The sequence below is a fragment of the Zeus faber genome, assembly GCF_960531495.2.
Source record: "Zeus faber genome assembly, chromosome: 13".
In the NCBI taxonomy this organism is placed as follows: Eukaryota; Metazoa; Chordata; class Actinopteri; order Zeiformes; family Zeidae; genus Zeus; species Zeus faber.
The window spans coordinates 17,282,609-17,302,899 of NC_137198.1; the positions used below are offsets into that span (position 1 = coordinate 17,282,609).

The window sequence follows — 20,291 nt, forward strand, 5'->3', positions numbered from 1 at the left end:
GCACAAAGAACCCAAATCAAACATGTGCTGACGTTTTCAATATTTTTTCCCTATGTTGGCATATAAACCGGCGTCATTTTCTCAGCCTGATAACAGCGGCTGCCCTCTTGCCCTCCCCTCCGCCTTTATCGCTGTAATCGACCTATGCTCTCTCGCTCCCCCCGACCGAGGGAAAGAGTAAACGGCAAAGACACACCTTATTAATGTGCATGCACGGACACAAGCACATTGACACTCGCATGCTCTCACACACAGGCACACACACAGGCGTATCTCATTACCATCCCCCTGATAGTGCAGGGAGGAGGCGAGGAGAGAGCAAGAGGCAGCGAGCGAGCGCTAGAGAGAGAGAGAGAGAGAGAGAGAGAGAGAGCGAGAGAGAGGGAGAGAGGGGAGGAGAGAAAAAAAAAACCCCGCTGCCAGCGAGCCTGAGACGACACAAGGGAAAAGGGGGATAGAGAGAGCGAGCGCTCGACAAGATAACCACAGATAGATAGGTGTGGAAACAGCAGAACCAGAGATAAGGGCCACACAGCAAAGCCGGCGGAAAAAGCCATCTACGTGATTGTCTAAGTGAGCCCGTCTGTCTGCGCGCGCGCGCGCGTGTGTGTGTGTGTGTGTGTGTGTGTGTGTGTGTGTGTGTGTGTGTGTGTGTGTGTGTGTGTGTGTGAGTGTGTGGGCGTTTTGGGTCCACGCGCAGCATTTCCACGGTTCTCCTGAGGCCGTGGCAGGCATGGCGACGGAGCCCGGCGCCCAGTCCAGGGTGATGTTCCAGGCGGCGGACAAGACGGAGGAGCCCCCGAACCGCAAGCTGGGCAAGCTGACGGTCAAGTACAACCGCAAGGACCTGCAGAGGAGGCTGGACATTGAGGAGTGGATCGACGGGCAGCTGCACCTGCTCTTCGACTGCGAGGTGAGGAAGGCTAGGAGGCTGCCAGGGGAACAAGCGCACGCACACACACACACACACACACACAGACATAGAGGCGGCCAATGCACATTTCACATGTTTATGCACACACTCACCCACGCAGGCGTATGTCCACACAAAAACAAACACTGTTCCACACGGTTTTCGGGAGCGGTGCTGCACCCAGCAGACGCCTGTGGGCAGCCAGCTATCGTGTAATTCAAGGCAAGGTTTAAAAGGAGATTACAGGAGTCTTCAAAGAGGAACGGGTGGGGTGGCAACTGATGAAACCCCCGAGGGTTTGTTTTTCATGAAGCTGACCGCGACACCGCCGGTGTGACGTACACCGCAGCTCTAACAGGATGGAAGCATTCGAACGAAGACCGCGTTCTGTAAATTGAGAACGTGCAGCCTGATGTGTCCACCTATAGCCACGACATGGCTCCCGACAGGGTATCAATCACTCCCTCGCAGCGCTCCCGAATGATTTACCGCCCCCGGTCGTGACACGGAGGCTGTGAGCCGCTTGGAGAACGCTTTGTGCAGAGACGGGAGAGAGCCCAAACTGCCGCCGCCGCCGCCGCCGCCACCACCGTCGCCACCGCCGCCACCACCCACCCACCCACCCGTTTCACTGTGTTCTCTGGGTCCCCACGCTGCCAAACTAATTGGATCAGATGTTCCGCGTCGATTCGCTCGGCAGTCTGAGGGGAAACCATGGCAACAGATGTCTCGTCACCCACGTGAGGCAACGTTGGCACGGGGGGGATTCGATTAGTGGGTCTGTCGCAGGGCGTGGACGTCCTGGCGAGGATGTGGCCGAGGTGACGGGAAGAAGAACCGTGCCTTTGTTGAGTAACAGGAGAGGGTGAGATGATGAAACGACCAATTTCCTTCCCGCACGCGCCGACAGCGCTTTGCCCACGCCTCCAGACGATCCCTGCTAACCGCACTCAGGGTATGAGGAATATACATACCGGTAGTATTGTGTCCATCAATAGTCCATCAAAAAAGAGTTTGTCAATTGCCAAGTCTTAGTTGGTTGGTGTGCACACAACACCGGTTGGTGTAACAGGCTCAACAAGATTCCGTTCCAGGTAGAAAACAGAGGCCCCTCAAAGCCGTTTTGCCAGCTTCGATTAGTTTATGCAAATAGATCTATTCTAATAGATCATTTGAATTCATATGACTCCTATTGAGATTGCTCAAATAACTGGCGGCAGTGTGGCTTTTTCAGGGTTTCAGACAGGACTCTTTATGTGCCAAAGTGCAAAAAAGTTACGCAGAGAAATGTTGTGTTTTATGGGCTTAGTTCCTTCTACTGCAAGTGCCTTTCCCCCCTCTGGTAATATTTGCAAAAATCCCTTTAATGTGTACCACCAACGGCGATAAATGGATTGCAGACACAGATCTAAGGTCAGACTTTAATTGCTGACTTTATTTTGTCTCAGAAAAACACATTTATCTCACAGTGTGTACTCTTCAGTTTACACACTGTGGCCTGTAGCATCACAGTTTTTGGTGGTATTTTAATGCTCATTTGTTTAGAGTTTGCATTGATTTATTTCCTCCCACAGTATGCAGCCCAGTACCTACGTAGAACCGGACGAACTACGATGTAACGATGTCGTAAGCACTGATTTGGCACGTAGCGCCCTTTGAGAGGCACTCGGATGTATCAATAAAACTCGCTTGAGTGATAGCATTGTATACATTCTCTATTCGCCGTGAGTAATTAGACGTCTGGATGTTGAGTGTGAGCGTCTGAGCCCCAGCCCAGTGGGAGAATCTCAGAGCATCAGGAAGAGATCCCAAGGTGATCGCTAAGAGGATAATAGATAGAAGCAAGTGGAGATTCATTTGATGAACTTGTATAAGAGCCTATTATACGTACACGTATGTCGACGTATACAGTAGGTCATTATTCTCATGTATATAATCTTCCCAGTGATCCCCTGCGTCGCTCTAACTACAAGTCGCACTGTACGGAAGTAAAGAGTTCCTTGGACTGAGGCAGGTTGGATATTTTGCACCGGCCGCCGGTTTGAGAGCAGCCCCGGCTTCTCCACGTGCACCGGCCGGAGCGATGAATTTTGCATGGCGGCCGGGGAGGCCTCGCTCCGTCGAGCTCTCCGAGTCTTCCTCATGGAAGCATTTACAGTCAGTCCTCTCTATTGCCGCCTGAATTATTTAGCGATCATCTCTAATTCATACAAGTGCTGCCGCGGCCCGGCCCGACAGGCTTCTCCCCGCAAACCTCACACCTTTTGGGGAATGGTAAAACTCGGGAATGTTATTTTTTTTAATATGTATGGAGCGTTAGGGTTGGGGCGAGTCAGCCAAGACTCGGCTGTTTGGCCCGATTCTATCATCCTATAGTCACCTAATACTGTTCTACCAAAACCTAGCTGCTGCTTTTAAAGTAATTATTGGGAAATAGTGAATTTGTTGGTTTGAATTTGTCATTTAGAATTTGTTTGTGTGATGGACCCCCAAAATATAAAATGCTTTCAAAAGTTATGACATTATATGAGGGATAACCATTCATTCACGTCATGATTTGATTAATTATTATTTTAAATTAATTATTATCAAATGAAAGCGCAGCTTGTCAGGGGAGGGTTGAACCTCCGTGTACTGATTTTGGGACCATTTGGGACACTTTTTGTCTCTGCCTTAAAAAAGGAAAGAGAAAGATACGATTTTCCTTATCACCCCCACCTCCCAAAATAGCTTGGTTACCTGAACACTGGTTCCTTTCGAATCTGGGTCATGCCCTGAAAGACTCGTTTTGGAATGTCTTCAAATGAAAAATATATCTGCCGCGATTTTGTTTTGTGTGAGAACTTGCACCAGCCTACACGCAAGTGCAACCCTACTAACCTACTGAGCTCACCGGGACGAATTCAAAAGCGACATTTTGGGTGCAGGTCGCGCACTCTTAAATAAATACCCTGCTCCTTTATTCCGCTCTATTTTGCAGTCGGAGCTCCGCCGAGAGGCACTTTGATATTCATTCATTTAGGTATCGCTGCCAACATTCGTTTTAACATCGAGCTATAGCTTGTGGATTTGGAAAGTGCTGACATGTTCAGCGCCCGGAGGCCGCATCAAGGAACTCTTTTCCTTCAAACTATGAAGGTAACTCAAAGGATAAGAAAGATAAGGAACTGCATTCTGTGTTTCCACTGCGGAGTCCCCAAAACATGGTCATCTCTCTCTTCATCCAGAACACACCGGCATGCTCCCTTTTTCCTCTCCGGATATTAAATCTTGCACGTTTGAAAAAAATACCTCAAAAAGAATATTCACTGACCAAATACAAGAGTGTGCACCGGCTGACTTCAGGCATCGTACTGTTCTTGGGTTCATTAGCGAGTAAACCTCGAGAACCTTCGAAAGGTGTTTGACGGTCGTGGAAATGAGCTTCTTATATTAATTGATGACATTAAATAATAGCATTACATGGGAAGGGAAGAAGAAGGGATTTAATGCTATGCACTACTATGAAGTATAGTTTACTATAAAGTTCTACAAAAAGTTAAAAGTGCAAAGTGGAACCATCAGCGTAATATCTATCAGTTGGGAGGGATGTATCGATTTTTTTCAGAAATGAGCATTTATACTGTAAATAATGTCTCTGTAATGGTCGAGCTAAATGCCAGCTGGGTAAACCATCCGTGAAATCAAATGGTAGAAACTGACCCGCATTTCATGCCCGGGTGCCCCTCCCGAAGTCCCGCTCCCCGGAACAGAGCTCCATCGCCATTAACAGAGACGACTCTCAGCAAACAAGCCATTATTGAGATGGCACGCCCAACATTAGGTTCTTTTTTTTTTTCCTTTTTCTCGTTGCTGCTTGTCAAAGAAGAATGCCGGCGCAGGAAAAACCTGACTTGATCCGAAGTTCAGTGCAACTTCCGTGCGACCGTTATATATCGCGTCACATCCTGGACTCGGGGCTAGGTCGTGTACGGTTATAGAGGATCACTGACTCATTGTGTCCGTAGGAGGAGGAGATACCGGAGTTGGAGATCGACATAGACGAGCTGCTGGAGCTGCCGGATGAAGGCCAGAGGTCCCGGCTACAGGTGAACGCACGACACTGACGTTTCTTTAGCGTTTCTACAACCCATTTAACAGTTGTGTTCCTCGTTCCTCCTCAATCTAATATCCTTTCTTTCTGATATGGCCGACGGGACACAGGACATCCACACCCCATGTAGAACTAGGCCTATCCTCTGCAAGAAAGCTATTTATGTATCTAGGAGTAGAGTAATAGCTTTACGAGCACTTGACCCTTGAAGGATTTGCACAATGTTTGCAATAAAAGAGCCACGTTCAGTGTTGGTCTTGAGCCGAGGCTTACGTCTTCTCTTTTACAGGTGCTGCTGCAGGAATGTGGCAAGCCAAAAGAGGTGAGGCACAACACACCATTTATTTTTATTCAACTTGACACGGAGCCATCAGAGAAAAATGTTGGTGAATTATCTTAAATAGACACGTCCCATCTCTCATCATTGCACTCGCAAAAATATCCATTTTACTCACACACACACACACACATCTTTCTCCTAGGACTTTATCAACGGGCTGCTATACCGGATGAAGGGTCTACGCAAAATGTCAGGGCCTTTGAAGAAGTAGCAGTGAGGCCAAGTGGAGAACTGAGACACTGAGAAGCCTCTGCCCTCCCCAGCTCCATCACATTAACAATTTTGGATGTCTGTATGTGTGATTTCAAGGGATCCTCTTCCTGCACAGATGGGTCCCCATCGGTTTAAGAACAGTTGGTTTTTATTTGAATTTTATTTATGGACAGCTGTAACCTTTCGGCTCACCTAAATACCAATAATGCGCCATTGATAGATATGTTGATAACTCAGACGGACTTGTTTTTTTCTGTGCAAGATTGTAAATTTTTTTGGTTGCCTATTTATGTACATAAATATTTTTTGTTCTTATAATAGTCTTGTATGTCAAAATAAAATAGCATTTTCAAGACAGGTCTGTGAATTACTCCATAAAAGGCAGACAAAAAGAACACCTTGATGACAATGCTGCCAGACCGTTTACTACGGCATAAATCTTTTCATGTATGAACCAAATCGTTTCCTTGTCCTGTGCAACTACCCCATGACTAAGGGCGGCTTTCACTGTTGTTCTAAGATATGGACCAATCCTTAAAGAATGCCAGCGGAAATAGAGCAACACAAATGTGCTGGAATTATGCATTAATGCCTGGCAGCTACTGTAAAGCTTTATTTCAGGATTGCATTATTTAACATGCATTTCCTGGACACATTGCGCTTGTATTACTGTCGAGTCCAATTGGTGGTAAAAGGGAAAAGTGATAGGAATTGGGAAAATAGGTGGCACAAGGATGAAGGGGCTTCGTGTAAATACAGTAAAAACAGGTAATGCTGACCAATAATTATGCATCCATTATCCCCATCCATTTCCTGTCTGTGGCTACCGTACACCATGGACAGGGTGGGCAAACACAGTAACAGTCTCCATATGGGCCTTAATGGAGCAAAACCCCTGGAGGAGAGTGTAATTATGCTCTCCCCTCAGTTAGCCAGACAGTAATGCGCACTGATGAATCTGCACTCTGGCCCGCTTTTCGTTGTACGCATGGAGCAGTTTGGCTGAGAGTTGCATTACAGACATTTCCTTACTTTGTCTCCCACTCCTGCCTCCTCCAACACAGAGGCCATCCACGTTGCACAAACCACCTCTCGATGAGGCCATAACATTTTTATGGAGTGGTGATATCATGTGAAATACAATGGTTGTGGAGTGAAAAAAAACAACAAAAAGAAAAAAAACACACACAAAGCTCAATTTCATATCAGGTATCCGCCGCTACATTCTTTAAAATGACATTAGGCGCATGGACAGGAATGGCAACAGCCTCAGCGACGGATTACAGCACAGGCTGTGCCAATATGAAACAAAGCGCTCACTAATCCTTTTATAGTGGCTCTCACCTTGATTCTCCAATGCCAAGATGACAGCAGTCTGGAATTTAACATCGTCCCAGACAAGCATGTGGGGGTATCGTCACAACTTAAAAAAAAAAAGTTTGAAAAGTGAACAGAGCCATCACTGAATCACCAACACTGAGCCTTTGTTGTCTATGGAAAGTAGGACAAATAACAAAGAAAACCTAAAAGTCTTCTCTTGAGTTGAGCCGGTGCAAATCCAGCCTGGTAAGTTAATTGAGTCATCATACTCCTTAGTGTTGATTTTCTTTGTTTGATTTTTCAGTTACCTGTTATTGTGCAATACTTGTGTATATATACAGTTTATGTACCTAACTACAGTTATTGTTACTCTGGAAGCAAATGTTACCTACGGCCCGAGGCTTCTTTAAGATCCCCATTCAGCGATGCAATAACGGCCGTTCTTAGTCTTCTTGCCAATGCCAAATAAAGGCATTTATTTTAAATATGCGTGAGATATTGGCAGAGCTTGTTTAAAAAAAAAAAAAAAAGTTTTTCATTCTGGCGAGCTTCTGTTTGGCATTTTCTGCTAAATAAGAGTTCTGTTAAGACTAAATTTAGTGTAAATGTAATTTACACACGGCCGGGAGCCGGAGCCTGCGGTCTCGCACATCATGTCCCTTTCTTCTTTTTCTTCTTCGGCGCAGAGTAGCTAGTGGTGCGATGCTCCTTCCGATCATATTTATCGTGGCCTTCCCTGGGGAAAATTATGCATTGTTGATTGATAATTCATGACTCTGAATACTTGATATGCATGCTGGTAGAACAAGATTTATCTGGGTCATGATCTGCGTGCCAAGTCATGGCCTTTTTTCCTTTATGGTGCAGAAATAAATGTGATTACCGCACTCCAGGCCCATTTAGCCTTAAATTTGGATCAGGACACAATGACACCGAACATGATGAATGAGTGACTGGCGCTACCTGAAGCAGCGGCTGCAGTAAAGGTCTCCGTCGCAGGTCTGGCAGCGCAGCACGGCATCCTCGTTACAAATGCAGCACCAGGGAAGTTCCTCACCATCGCTGTCTGACAGCTGCCTCTCCGCCGCCTCCACTGGAACCCTGGCCTTTGGAGCAGGAAGAACAATATTTCAAAACACACTAAATAAAACAAACTGGATTTGATATTTCTTGTGTCCTTTGAAAGAAAACGGCTTGGATTATGTTTAAGTACCTTTTTTTTTGAGGTGGCTTTCTTTTCTGTCCTCTTTGGGCCCCTGGGCTCAAAAGGTATGTTGTAGCCGCTGGCCTCATCCAACGCAGCCTCTTCTGAGAGCTGGCAACAAAATGAGACAACAATTAAATTATGTACAAATAATTCAGCAACATAGCAGCCCCTTGTTGCTGCCATAACGAGTCAGGATATGCTCACTTTAATCATTAGAGCATGCATCAGAACTTAGAACTACAAAATCATCGCATAATAGATTTTAGTGTGTAGCTGAAAGGATAGGTTCTATAGGCCTGAGTGGAAAAAAAAAGCAAAGCCATCCATTAATTTTTCCCTTGAGTTTTGGACCTGTTTCAATACTCTGGCCACAGCCTCTTCTTCAGTCTCCTCCTCACTGTCAGGATGCTGGAGGTCTTCCATAGTGACTAGAAGACAACACCAGAGAGCAACCTGACAACGCCCGTCCCATGATTCTGACTGACAAGAACACAGATGTTGTCACACTCTGACATTCACACTTTAAATGGGGCCAATTTTTTTTTTCTTAACAAGACATTCAACATTTAATAATCTCAGGAAAATTCTGCCACCTTCTCATATAAGTATGACTCGTGAAAGAACGGTAGAAGTGGCTTGCCAGTAAATGTGCAGGGAAAAGGTCAAATTGAATAAGCCATGACTGCCAGCACTGAGAGCAACTACCGACTAAACAGCAGCAATTAAATTCTTCATCCAAATCCACAACAGAGGGAGCTTAGGTTTCACTGGACCGTACCTTTGCCTGGGTCCATCCCTTTGAGCACGGCCAGCTTCTTCGCCATCTGTAGGACCTGTTCCTGGGAGCAGCGCTCCTGCCTCAGCTCGGCCATGGCCTCCTCCAGCAGACGATTTTTCTCATCCTCCAGCTGTCTGCCAGGCCCCTGGTTCTCCTCCAAGTTCTCCTCCAGCCCACACACCTCCCCCTTGTTCAAGTCGTTCATGGGGCCGTCCACATCTACAAAGGGGGCGATCCGTTATATCTGCTTAGAAGAATGATTTATTACTTGTCTCACAGATACAACTGCCCTCAACACACGCATGCAGGGAGTGGTGATGACCACAAACCCACGCAGGGAGTGGTGGCTTGGGAAATTCAGCCTCTGCGTGTCTCCCATCCCAGCCATCCTTCCTCCAGGGGGCAGCCCGGAGCAGTAGGCAGCCTTCATTACATCAGTGCCCGGGGACCAATTCCAGGTGTGGATCCATGTCGTGGTCAGGGACAGGAGAGGAAAGTGTCCTGCGTGTTTATAATTGGGGTCCTTTTTTATGTCGGAGGACACCCATGTGAGCACAGGGAGAACATGCATAAAGAAAGGTCCCTAATCAGGAGATAACCCACCCTTTGGACCTTCTTGCTGCGAGGCAGCAGTGCAAGCACCGTGCCACATGTTAAGACTCAAAACACAAATTCGGCTGATGTGTACACATGGAAAACACAAATTGATGATTAGAATGTGGATTAGAAATGATTGAGATAGATGAGTAACTTCTCACCACCCTCAGCATCTGGTTGTTGGCCGTCGATAGCAACTTCCTCTGTCATCTGTGTTATTAGATCATTAGCTTGCTCTGTCTGGGTCCTGTTGTCAGGGGCCTGGTGTGCCTGTTCAAGACAATGTATTAGAACCTTATCAGACTGACAGAGTGCTCTGAGGAACAAGTGGAAATAAAATCATGAGCAAATTTTAGTTTCGCAAAATTTAAGCACTTTGTCACTTTCTATAAGCTCCATGTATATAAGAAGGGCTGGGATGGACTTACACGTGGGGGAGCTTGAGAGGGTGGTGGTCTGCCTTGCAGTGCTGCCAGTCGGTCCTCCATCTCCCCCATAGAAGGCACTGACTGGCTGGGAGCTTTCAAAGCAGCAAGACGCGATTCTATCTCACACTCAGATGGAATAGACCCTGAATAAGAGGTTGAAATAGTAAAACTATATCAGCAAAGGACTAAGGATCAAAGTTATTTTCTATATCGATTTTTTTTTTTTTTTTTTTAAATTAATGAAGAACGGTGCTTGTTAACTAAAATTGTCATTACTTGGCTTGGTGTCCTCTTTGAGTTTCTGAAGCCTTTCAGCAATAGCCTGGTCTTCCTTACTGAGGCCTCTGGTTGGTATATGCCCTGCAGCAGCATTTCTCATATGACCGTGGGCGAGAGGCTGTTTCGTCTGCCCTTGCTGTTTGGCTTCGAATGCAGCAACACGCCTGGGAAGGAAAGGCTTAAGCTTTGAATGATATAAACTGATGTCCCAACAAACTATATGTCTGTGTTATTATTTGGAGCATACTGACTTTTTATAGTTTTCTGGAGGGGACCATCTTCCGTCATTGCGAGGGGTTTCCGAACTGAAAAACAAAGCGAGCAAGTTTGGCGCCTCGCATGACCAAGAATGTGAGACGTAATTGTAAAGCACCTTGTGCCCCCTGGACTACATTACATTACATTATGTCATTTAGCAGACGCTTTTGTTCGAAGTGAAAAGTACATTTGTCACAGAAAGACTAGAAAGAATGCTATATCAAATGCGGATTGTTTATCATTTAGGTAAGAATAGATATTTATTTAAAAATAATTAGATATTTAGGACAAGCGGGTCGTGTCCAGCATCATCACTGGAAAACATAATTAGCATTATCTACCCTGTCAGACTGTCATGGCACTGCTTGCAGACCTTCTGCTTGGTGTTGCCACAGCGAGGCACCACAGCATTAAAGTTGAGACAACCTGAGCAGAAGGAGCGCCCGCAACTTTTACATCCCAGCTGCGGAGGAGAAAAAGGTCATGTAAGAAAAGGCATAACAACCGCGTTGAGCGGATACTTATCGATAAACGTGTACAACTGATGACGTCACGTCCATCGCCGACATACCTCCTTCTTGAACAGACTAAACTTAGACGCACAGCAATAACAACGGCTGTCCATATTAAAACGCGCGAAGCTTCATGTGTAAATGAGGGCGCGGGTTTTCGTAAACTATGTGCAATTATCACGCAACAATAGCATGTCGTTTGAATTAAAAATAAAAAGCAGGCTCAGCCACACGCAAGCGGCGTCTAACGCGTCTCTGCGCCCGAGCAGGAAGTATTCCGGAAGTGAGGCGCTCACGTACGAGGACGCGGCGCTCGGCGTGACGCGGGGGGGTTCGTCCAATCAGCGCCTTCCGAATCCTCTCGCGGCCCCCGTTCAAAACTCAAAACACGGAGCGAGCGGTGAACGGTCACCGGGCATCTCCACCACCAACCATTCGCCTGAGATCTGCGGGGAAAAGGGGAAAGAATTGGGGGTTTGAGGGGGGGGGGATTATACATCGTATCGTTCTCTGGAATACTTTCTTTTTCAGTACTTTCTTTTTCAGGACCCGCCGAAATATCCACAAACCCAAGCGACGAGAGGAAGGATTGTCAAGCTAGTAGCCGACGGTTAGCCCGGACACGGGGTGTCGAGGAGCACGCCGGGCCTCGACGTGAGTATCCGTTGTAGTCGTCTGTTCGCGATTATTTGATTTAGTTGTTTTTTGTAAAATCGTCACATTGCACAATCGTCTCCATCCCCGTGTCCCGGGGAATTTGAAGCTGGCGTCAAGCTCATTTGGAGACATTTTATTGTCGCCACACATTCAAATTAGATTTCAGTGCGTTTCCACCAGTAGTGTTGGGGTTGTACGTGCAATAACACTGGTGTTACACTGTACATACTATAATGAGATAGTAAGCACATAGTAATCATTCATATTATAATTTATAATTTTAACACACATATATATATATGTGTGCGCACACGCACACACCAATATTTATCCTTTGCGTAGCATCGCATTTGCAGCTCTTAACTATACTACATAACTATACAACGATTTCTGTTGAATATTTCTAGTAATTTGTATTTATTTTACAATACAATTTAATTTTTTATTCTTATCCAATTTCTTGTTATTATTTTTATTCTCCTTCACCACACCTCACCAGAAGATATACATACATACATACATACATACATACATACATACACTAGGAATTCTACTATATGTATGTGTAAATCTACCTGGCGAAAAAACCCCAATTCTGATTCTGAAATGAATGGTCAACGTAAATGTATACTTTCCAATGTCAATGGATGCCTCCTCTTTATGAGGTGAACGTGTATTATTACACAGTCGTAGGCGTATACTATGTGGCATAAAATTAACAAAAAAGAAAATGAAATCTTTAATCACAATTATTTGCATCACACTTGAAAGGTCATGATTGTGAGAGCCCTAACTTCAACTTATTGCAACAGAGACTCCCTGTCCCTAATTAGGGGGATGGTAGCTCAGGAGGTAGAGCTGGTCGTCTAGTAATCTAAAAGGTTGCTGGTTTGATCCCAGGCTCCTCCTGCTAGCATGCTGTAGTGTCCTTGAGCAAGACACTTAACCCACAATTGCTCCTGATGGCTGCGTCTGTCGGTGTTTGAATAATTGTAAGTCGCTTTGGATAAAAGCGTCTGCTAAATGAAATGTAATGTAATGTAATGCTAATTCTGTTTCTTAACTTGTCACCATTGCGATTGCCGGCTTTTAAAAACGATTTTAAGTGCTAAATTGTTTTACATCTATAACCTATTCGCTTATGTCTTGTCAACTTGTCTTTACGTCCTCACTTCGTATGGTCTAGCTACTGGTTGTGTTGGCTTGCACCATGGCAGAGGGTGGCGATGTGGAATGGGAGCTGAGCAAAGAGAACATCCAGCCGCTGAGGCAGGGCAGGGCCATCTCCACTCTGCACCAGGCGCTCAGTCAACAGCAGGAGGGACTGAGCGCTGCTTTCAACCAAGAGAAACAGTAAGAGACATGTTTGGCTTTCAAACACTAAACCATGCCTTCTGAATTGGGTGACAAGGAGGAGGCCCATTTTCAGTGTTGGAAGAGGTACTCAGACCGTTCACTTAAGTAAAAGTGCAAATACCCTGACACAAGATGATTCTAGTAAAAGTGAAAGTACCACATTGACATATCTACTTTGAAAAGTATTTAGTACTTGCTGTTAAATGTACTACTTAAAAGTAAAAGTAATTATTATATCCAGGGCCCTGATATAACAGAGCCTATAATACGGCATAAATAGCCTACGGGACCGTTTTTCTGCAGATGAGTCCATGCTCGTGCAGATCCTGACAATTTACAAAATAAATAGTACAGGTGGTCTAAGTAATTTACAAGGATATGGACCCAATGAATCACTGCCAGTCACTGATGAACAATCCTAAATCAGCAGTTTCATTGATTCAGTCCATGATGTTTGCTCTTGCTTTGGCTTTCTTTTGATATACTGTAAATGATTTGAAATGTAGTAGAGCAAAAATCTCCAAAACTGATTACACTTATGTAAGTACAGCTACTTGAAATTTTGCAGTAATAAAATAGTTGTACTACCCTTGACTGTGTAGTCTACATGCTTGCAGACATGTCAAAATAATTTTTATTTCTTCAGGGCCTTTGAATCTGAGCTCCGACTATATAGCGGAGATGATCCACTGGATGTCTGGGACCGGTAAGAGAAATGCTTATTCCATTTCTTAATAGGTAACATGAAAGCCATGTTTAAAAATGAATCTGTGGTAAAAAAGTATTATTTGGGAACTTTTTAGGTGCTTTTCAGATCTATGTCTCTTGTGTTTCAAATAGGTATGTGAACTGGACAGAGCAGACCTTTCCACAGGGTGGAAAGGAGAGCAACCTTGCCACGTTACTGGAGCGAGCTGTTACACGATTCACAGAGGAAACAAAATACCACAATGACTTACGTTACTGCAACCTCTGGATCAAATTTGTAAGTGTGCTCAGAAGGGTGAATTGTGCCTTTATTTTGAAATATATATTTACATTTTGTTGAGCTGACGCAAATTAATGACATTCATTTTTTTCTCAACACGTCGGTCTCCTCAGGCAGAGATTTGTCCAGACCCTCTGGACATCTACAGTTACATGCAGGCCCAGGGGATAGGTGTGAATCTTGCTAGCTTCTACATCGCCTGGTCCGAAGAGTATGAGAAACAGGGAAACTCCCGCAAGGCCGACATGGTCTTCCAGGATGGAATCAAGATCTGCGCTGAGCCCAGAGACAAGCTTCTGCAGTTTCACAAGTACGGGTGGAAACTGTATTTCTTTGAGGTTGAAAACAGTTTAAGACCACTCTGTTTTCCTGGGTAACTGCTCCTAAAATTGCTCTTTCTAGGGCTCTGCAAGCACGTGTGTCACGGCAGGTGATGAACAGCATGGAAGATGAAGACAGTGACGAAGGGTCCAATCAGCCAGAGAGAGTTTCTCTGGTTGATCTCAAACCCAGAGGGAAGAAAAGGGCCATCGCACCCATCAACAGAGTCGGGGCTGCCATCAGCCGTGAGTAGTTTGTTAGCAGTAGTAGGTTGCTCGCAGTAGTTCAATTGTTATTGCAAATAGATATTTTGCACAGAAACAGAAGAAACAATTAATATTCAACAGTTTTATGTAATTTGGCTACATGAAGTGACCCCGTGTTGGAAACAATGCATGGTATTTCTGTCATCCAAGTGTAAGTTAATCTGGAATAGAATACTGGAAAAAAAAAATGTCCGACAACAATGCATGTACTATTTCAGTCAAATGCGAGTTATGATAGTCAAATACAGGCTTCTGTTCCCTTATCTGTAACTGCTGCAATGCGCAATTACTCTCTCACTTGTGTAAAGAACTCAGCTCAGAGACATGTGAGTAACACAAACTGCCACAACTAGGGTAATAATTTACATAAGTAAGTTGAAATTGACTAACTTAAAATTTTTATTTCAACAATAAGTTCTCACCACAGCCAATTTCCACTTAAATACATTCTTATTGACTCTATCACCCAAAACTAAAGCTGTAATGTGTTATTCCTACATTTGGGGGAAAAAGTGCCAATGCAATAATTTGACTGTAGTATTGAAAAACATAACATTGTTCAAAGCATACCAATATACAGTCAAACTAATATTTCCCCAGTCTAACATGATGCAGAATGCCCCAACGGTGTTAAAAGCTTGAAAACAATTACTTCAGCCAAGCTTTAATGTCATGTCTCATCTTGGCGGACAGATCCTTCCCGCAGCTTGCAGCCACATTCACAGCTTCCAGCTCCAAGCGGCGCCAAAAACAGCCGCCTCATGATCTTCGATGAGGCGAAGGCCCCGAACGCCGGCCCATCAGAGCCAGTGTTGGAGCCCTGGGCTGCCCCTCCCCCGGCGAAGGCGAAGGAGAATGAGCAGAAGGCTGAAAGATGGTGCGACGTGAAGGTATGTGTCGTATTAGCCTGAAAGATGTTTTATTGTTTAGTCTTTTCAACACAATTTGTTTGTTCTGCTATAGATGCCCCAGAAGAACCGTTTTGGCCATACCATAGTGGCTCCACCTCCTGTCAAGCCCACCTTCCAGCCGTTTGTTGAAGAGTCGGACCAGCCGCCAGCAATGTAGGTTACCAAAACATGACATCCTCATAATAGAGGTGTTGGGGTTAAAGTCAATACAGTGGTACGTTTATATAATAATAATAATAATAATAATAATAATAATAATAATAATAATTAATAATTGATAATAATAATTAATAATAATAACTGGGATTTATATAGCGCCTTTCAGGAACCCAAGGACACTTACCGTGAAATAACACGGGTCCTCGCTTATCGACCAGACCCAACCATTAATTTCTAATTTACAGATTTTATTGTGATTAGAATAACAGCTTACACAAAATAGACTTATCTCCATCGTGTTCGGGAAACTCTGGTGACGAGGGAGATCAGGGGCTAGACCGGCCAGTCAGAAGCCACGCTGCAGGGCGTGCTGAGCGATGTCGACTGGGCTGTGTATCGCTCCAACCCCGATGGTGTCAGCGAGTTTACGGAAGTGGTGACGAACTTGAACTCAGCTTCTTGGAGCCCGGCGTGGGGAGGGCTCTGAGACAGGTGAACACCGGGAAAGCAGCCGGTCCGGACAGCATCCCCGTACATGTTCTGAAGACCTGTGCCGACCTGCTTCCCCGGTGTTAACCATTATATTCAACCTCTCCTTGGTGCAGGGCTTGGTGCCCATATAGAAAACTGGGAATGCGATACGAGAGATTGAGATGCATCGAGAATCGTTGACAGGTTAATCGTAATCGAGTCGTGAGGCCAGTGAAGATTCACACTTCTAATGGTGATATTATTTATTATTCATTATCTATCTATCCTCTTTTCAGGACTCCGTGTAAGATCAACCCTGTGGTGAACAATATTCTGTCGGTGCTCAAGCCCTGCCGAGAGTCGGAGACCCCCTTGAAGAGACTGCAGGAGCATCGGCAGCAGCAGCAGCAGCAGCAGCAACAGCACCCAGGAGAGGCGGAAGGGGGGAAGGTGCAGGAGCAGTGCATGTACTGCAAGGAGCTGCTCTTCAGCGGCGCCACTGAGTTCTGCTTCGAGGAACTGCGCGCTGAGCGCTACCGACAGAAGGCGAGTTCTGGCATAGAGAACTGAGAGACTGATTGGACTTCTTGCTGTCTGGAGGAAAGACTTTCCACCCGACACCGGATCGCACAGTACTTCACAAAGTACTGTTTGAGCACTATGCGTTGTTGGTCAAAATATTTTGTGCTCCCTGTGTTTTACACTCAAATGAGAAGGGGGGGGGGGGGGGGGGGTTACGCAAGCAAAACGGCTATACGTTTTATTTTTATGTGATCATTATCTTGTTTTTTTTCTCAGCTAATACTGACATGTTCCTGTACAGTGCTAAAATATGTTTTGCTTTTTACTTTTAGGACACCTCTTTCCTTCAGACATCTTAACTGTCTTCTATTTTTAGTATTTTTCTATGTTGCAGCGTTCAGATCACAATCACACTATTTTTGGCAGCTTCCTGTTTGAGTCAGTTTAATTTCTTTATCAGCAGAGATGTAATTTTTTTTTTTCCTCAAGTCATGTGAGAAGAAGGAATCCGTTATACACCAGTTTGGGGTTATTTCTGTATTGGTGAAATGTTCAATTACACCAGGAGATCAACGACCGACGGAAGGTGCTGTACCCCGTCCTTGGATGCACTGTGCTGCTGCATGGGAAAACTACAAATCCACATCCATGTTTCTATATTGATCAATAAAAGCATCCTATATCAGAGTAAAACCACAATATCAGACACAGAAGTGCGCTACATAATGATTAACGGAATTTTATGTAACATCAAATTAACCATAGCTAATATTTATGGCCCCGATGAGGACGACCTAAATTTCTTTCACAATATATTTTCAAAACTCTTAGAATTCTCTGACTCGGTTATTATACAGTGAGTGGACTTCAACACGGTACTTGATCCAAGTTTAGACCGTTCACAAACCAGAGATAATCACAGGCCCTGGCGTTTGTCGTACACTATAAAACAATATATGAGTGATCTTTCTCTTGGTGATTGTTGGCGATCAAATAATCCACATAATGGAGAATACGCATATTATTCACCATCCCACCAAAGCTTCTCTAGAATTGAATTTTGCTTGACAAGTAACTGTGTAATGTTCTAAATCACTAATCCTGGAATCCACCCTATTGTAATCTCCGATCACGGGCGATTCGTTTTAACCTCATAAATGAAACCAACCGGAACCCTCCGGTGGCAGTTTAAAACCTCACTTTTGACAGATAGAGAATTTAACCATTTATTTTCCAGAGAATGGACTTCCTTCATTGAACTGAATGACTCCAGAAATATCACCGTCCTTACTCTGGGAGATGGCGAAGGCAGTTCTGAGAGGGAGTATTATTTCATTCTCCTCTCAGAAGAAAAAAGAAAGGACAAGAATGCCAAAATAAACTAGAACAACGATTAAAAGGCTTGCACTCCCAACAAGCCCACTCACCCACTGAGCAAATCCAAAATGAGATCAATGAGACAATTACATCTCCACCTGATAATATCACCTATCAAAAGACAAAGACATGCAACGAACAAGAGCGAATTATTTTTTTAAATTCAATGACAAATCAGGTAAATTTCTTGGCAATCAGTTGAGTGCAATAGAGAAAAAAGACTTACTACAGCCATCAAAGATACACAGGGTAGGATAACATACATATATACATTTGAACACATACATATAGCAAGACATCAATAACATATTCAGAGACCTTTATAATAAGCTATATCACTCAGATAATGAATCAAATATATCAAACAACTCATTCCTCGATGATATCGACCTCCCTTAACTTTCCAAAGAACAGGCTACCACATTAGATCAACCACTGACTCTCGAAGCTCTCCTCTTTATGCCCACCAATAAATCACCTGGATCAGAGGGCTACCCAGTGGAATTCTACAAACACTTCTGGCCATTTATATCCCCATTATTCATCAGAATGGTTACTGAGATTAAGTCAACCTCCACCATGCCTCTGCACACGAATACTGCTCTCATTTTGGTTTTGCTCAAACCCAATAAGGACCCAACCCTCACCTCCAGTTATAGACCTACAAGCCTAGTTAATTGCGATTTACAGATTATTAGTAAAACACTTACCAACAGAATTGAAAAATAAATTTAATTCATAATTCACCCAGACCAAACAGGCTTTGCCAAGGACAGACACTCATCCAGCAATATGTGCCGTTTATTCAGTCTGATCAGCATATCTCAAAGGAACAACTTAAATACTGTTATTGCCTATTTAGACGCCGAAAAAGCATTTGACAGAGTTATTTGGACATATCTCTTCTCCACCATCAACAAATTTGGCTTCAGAGAGTCTGGGTTCTGCCCCTGCGGCTGCGTGTTGTGCCTGCACATGGGCGTGGGCTGTATGTTTGCGCCTCAGGGGTGTGTTGTCTCTTCGTGCTCCCTGGGACTGGGTTATCCTCCTCGGGGCCGGACGTGGGGGTAGCTCCGCGGGCTTCCGGCTTCTCTGGGGGCCGGGGAGGTCTTCTGTGGCTGCAGGGCGGGGTGGCTCCGGGGTTTCTCGCAGCCGTGGTGTGTCTATGTGGCCGCGGGACTCAGGGGCGGCTTTGGGCCCTTACCGCTGCCACGACATACTACCGCCCTATAAACACCAGAACCAACTGGGATGAGTCCTGTGCACCAACGTACACCCACCATGTTTGAGTCGTGATTCAAACATGGTAAAATAGTTCACCAAAGAGGGGGATTGGTGGTAGTTCTGTACAACAAAAAACTGTGCTCTTGTCATCCCACAGGTCATCCACAGGACAGAGTTATTGCAGCAGCTGTTGACGATTTAAGAATGAATAAAGAGTTGCATTGCAGGTTGAGAACTTGAACTCCGCTTGCAGACTAACTCTGTCCTAGATGCAATAGCATACAAATTCTCCGAGCTGTACGCCCAGCATGCTGACAGCACACAAAAAAATCAAAAAATATAAATAAATAAACATTCCTCGGCCATGTGGCATTGATGTTCAATAAACTTGTACAAGTGGTCGGCTGCTAGCGTAGTATACATGGCAGGGGCTTCATATAATGTGTGGTAAGCACAGGATATGCATCATCTATTGCTGGAGATAAAATACGTCAACACTGTCTGCAAGTGGTTTCCAATACAGAAGCAATCTCCATTCATATGGTCATAAACTATATTACTACTGCTACTTGCGCTGATAAAATGACTTTCTGTTTCTCAGTTGTGCATACTTTTTAAAAGGTGGTTGAAATGGGAACACTGGATAAAATTTGAAATATGAATGGCCAAATGCGTAGATGATCTCAGAGAATCCCACAGATTTAAACAATGGGAATGAACGATAACATATTGTGACGGTGGGATTTACTTCAGACACATGGCTCCCAGGGCAGAGTTTGATGAATTAGTCAAAGATGGCTGGTTGGCTCAATTAGCAAGTGAAATTCGCCCTTCGCATTTCTGAGTTGCAGTGACTAGTTATACCCCAGAGAGCTCTATGCTGATGTAACACGGCAAAGATCAAGGCAGCCTTCACACGCACTTTGACTATAGGAGGAGAAAAACTTTAATCTCAGACATATAGAGGTGTGGATGATAATACTGGAAACGCCACATGAAAAAGGGAATTTATGTTTGAAGCAACTTAATCACAATTATTCTGGTGAGTCACATTGAGTCGATCCCAGTTAGCAGAATGTGTCAGATCTAAACGAGGTCTGA

At 44.6% G+C, this 20,291-nt stretch overlaps 3 protein-coding genes across 4 annotated transcripts; 2 read left to right on the top strand and 1 right to left on the bottom strand.

Moving 5' to 3' along the window:
- The first annotated feature begins 729 nt into the window (after window positions 1–729).
- On the top strand, window positions 730–5,578 carry ppp1r14d (protein phosphatase 1 regulatory inhibitor subunit 14D). The gene is made up of 4 exons (XM_080012414.1): window positions 730–913; window positions 4,921–5,001; window positions 5,296–5,328; window positions 5,489–5,578. Exons 1-4 carry the CDS (start codon window positions 734–736, stop codon window positions 5,555–5,557), a joined length of 363 nt encoding a protein of 120 aa, XP_079868540.1. The 5' UTR covers window positions 730–733; the 3' UTR covers window positions 5,558–5,578.
- Window positions 5,579–7,501: 1,923 nt separating this feature from the next.
- On the bottom strand, window positions 7,502–11,114 carry zfyve19 (zinc finger, FYVE domain containing 19). 2 transcript variants are annotated; one of them, XM_080012412.1, is made up of 11 exons: window positions 10,998–11,114; window positions 10,768–10,889; window positions 10,420–10,473; window positions 10,166–10,332; window positions 9,890–10,032; window positions 9,623–9,722; window positions 8,865–9,083; window positions 8,438–8,514; window positions 8,093–8,194; window positions 7,843–7,985; window positions 7,502–7,615 (listed from the first exon to the last, which is right to left on the bottom strand). In XM_080012412.1, the coding sequence occupies exons 1-11, from the start codon at window positions 11,049–11,051 to the stop codon at window positions 7,531–7,533; spliced, it is 1,266 nt and encodes a 421-aa protein (XP_079868538.1). In that variant the 5' UTR covers window positions 11,052–11,114; the 3' UTR covers window positions 7,502–7,530. The 2 variants fall into 2 exon arrangements, with proteins under 2 accessions (XP_079868538.1, XP_079868537.1); XM_080012411.1 differs by having other exon boundaries at window positions 9,623–9,731.
- Window positions 11,115–11,450: 336 nt separating this feature from the next.
- On the top strand, window positions 11,451–17,279 carry bub1bb (BUB1 mitotic checkpoint serine/threonine kinase Bb). The gene is made up of 9 exons (XM_080011845.1): window positions 11,451–11,592; window positions 12,782–12,948; window positions 13,598–13,657; window positions 13,792–13,936; window positions 14,053–14,249; window positions 14,342–14,505; window positions 15,220–15,416; window positions 15,490–15,590; window positions 16,364–17,279. Exons 2-9 carry the CDS (start codon window positions 12,806–12,808, stop codon window positions 16,635–16,637), a joined length of 1,281 nt encoding a protein of 426 aa, XP_079867971.1. The 5' UTR covers window positions 11,451–11,592; window positions 12,782–12,805; the 3' UTR covers window positions 16,638–17,279.
- The last annotated feature ends 3,012 nt before the right edge of the window (window positions 17,280–20,291 follow it).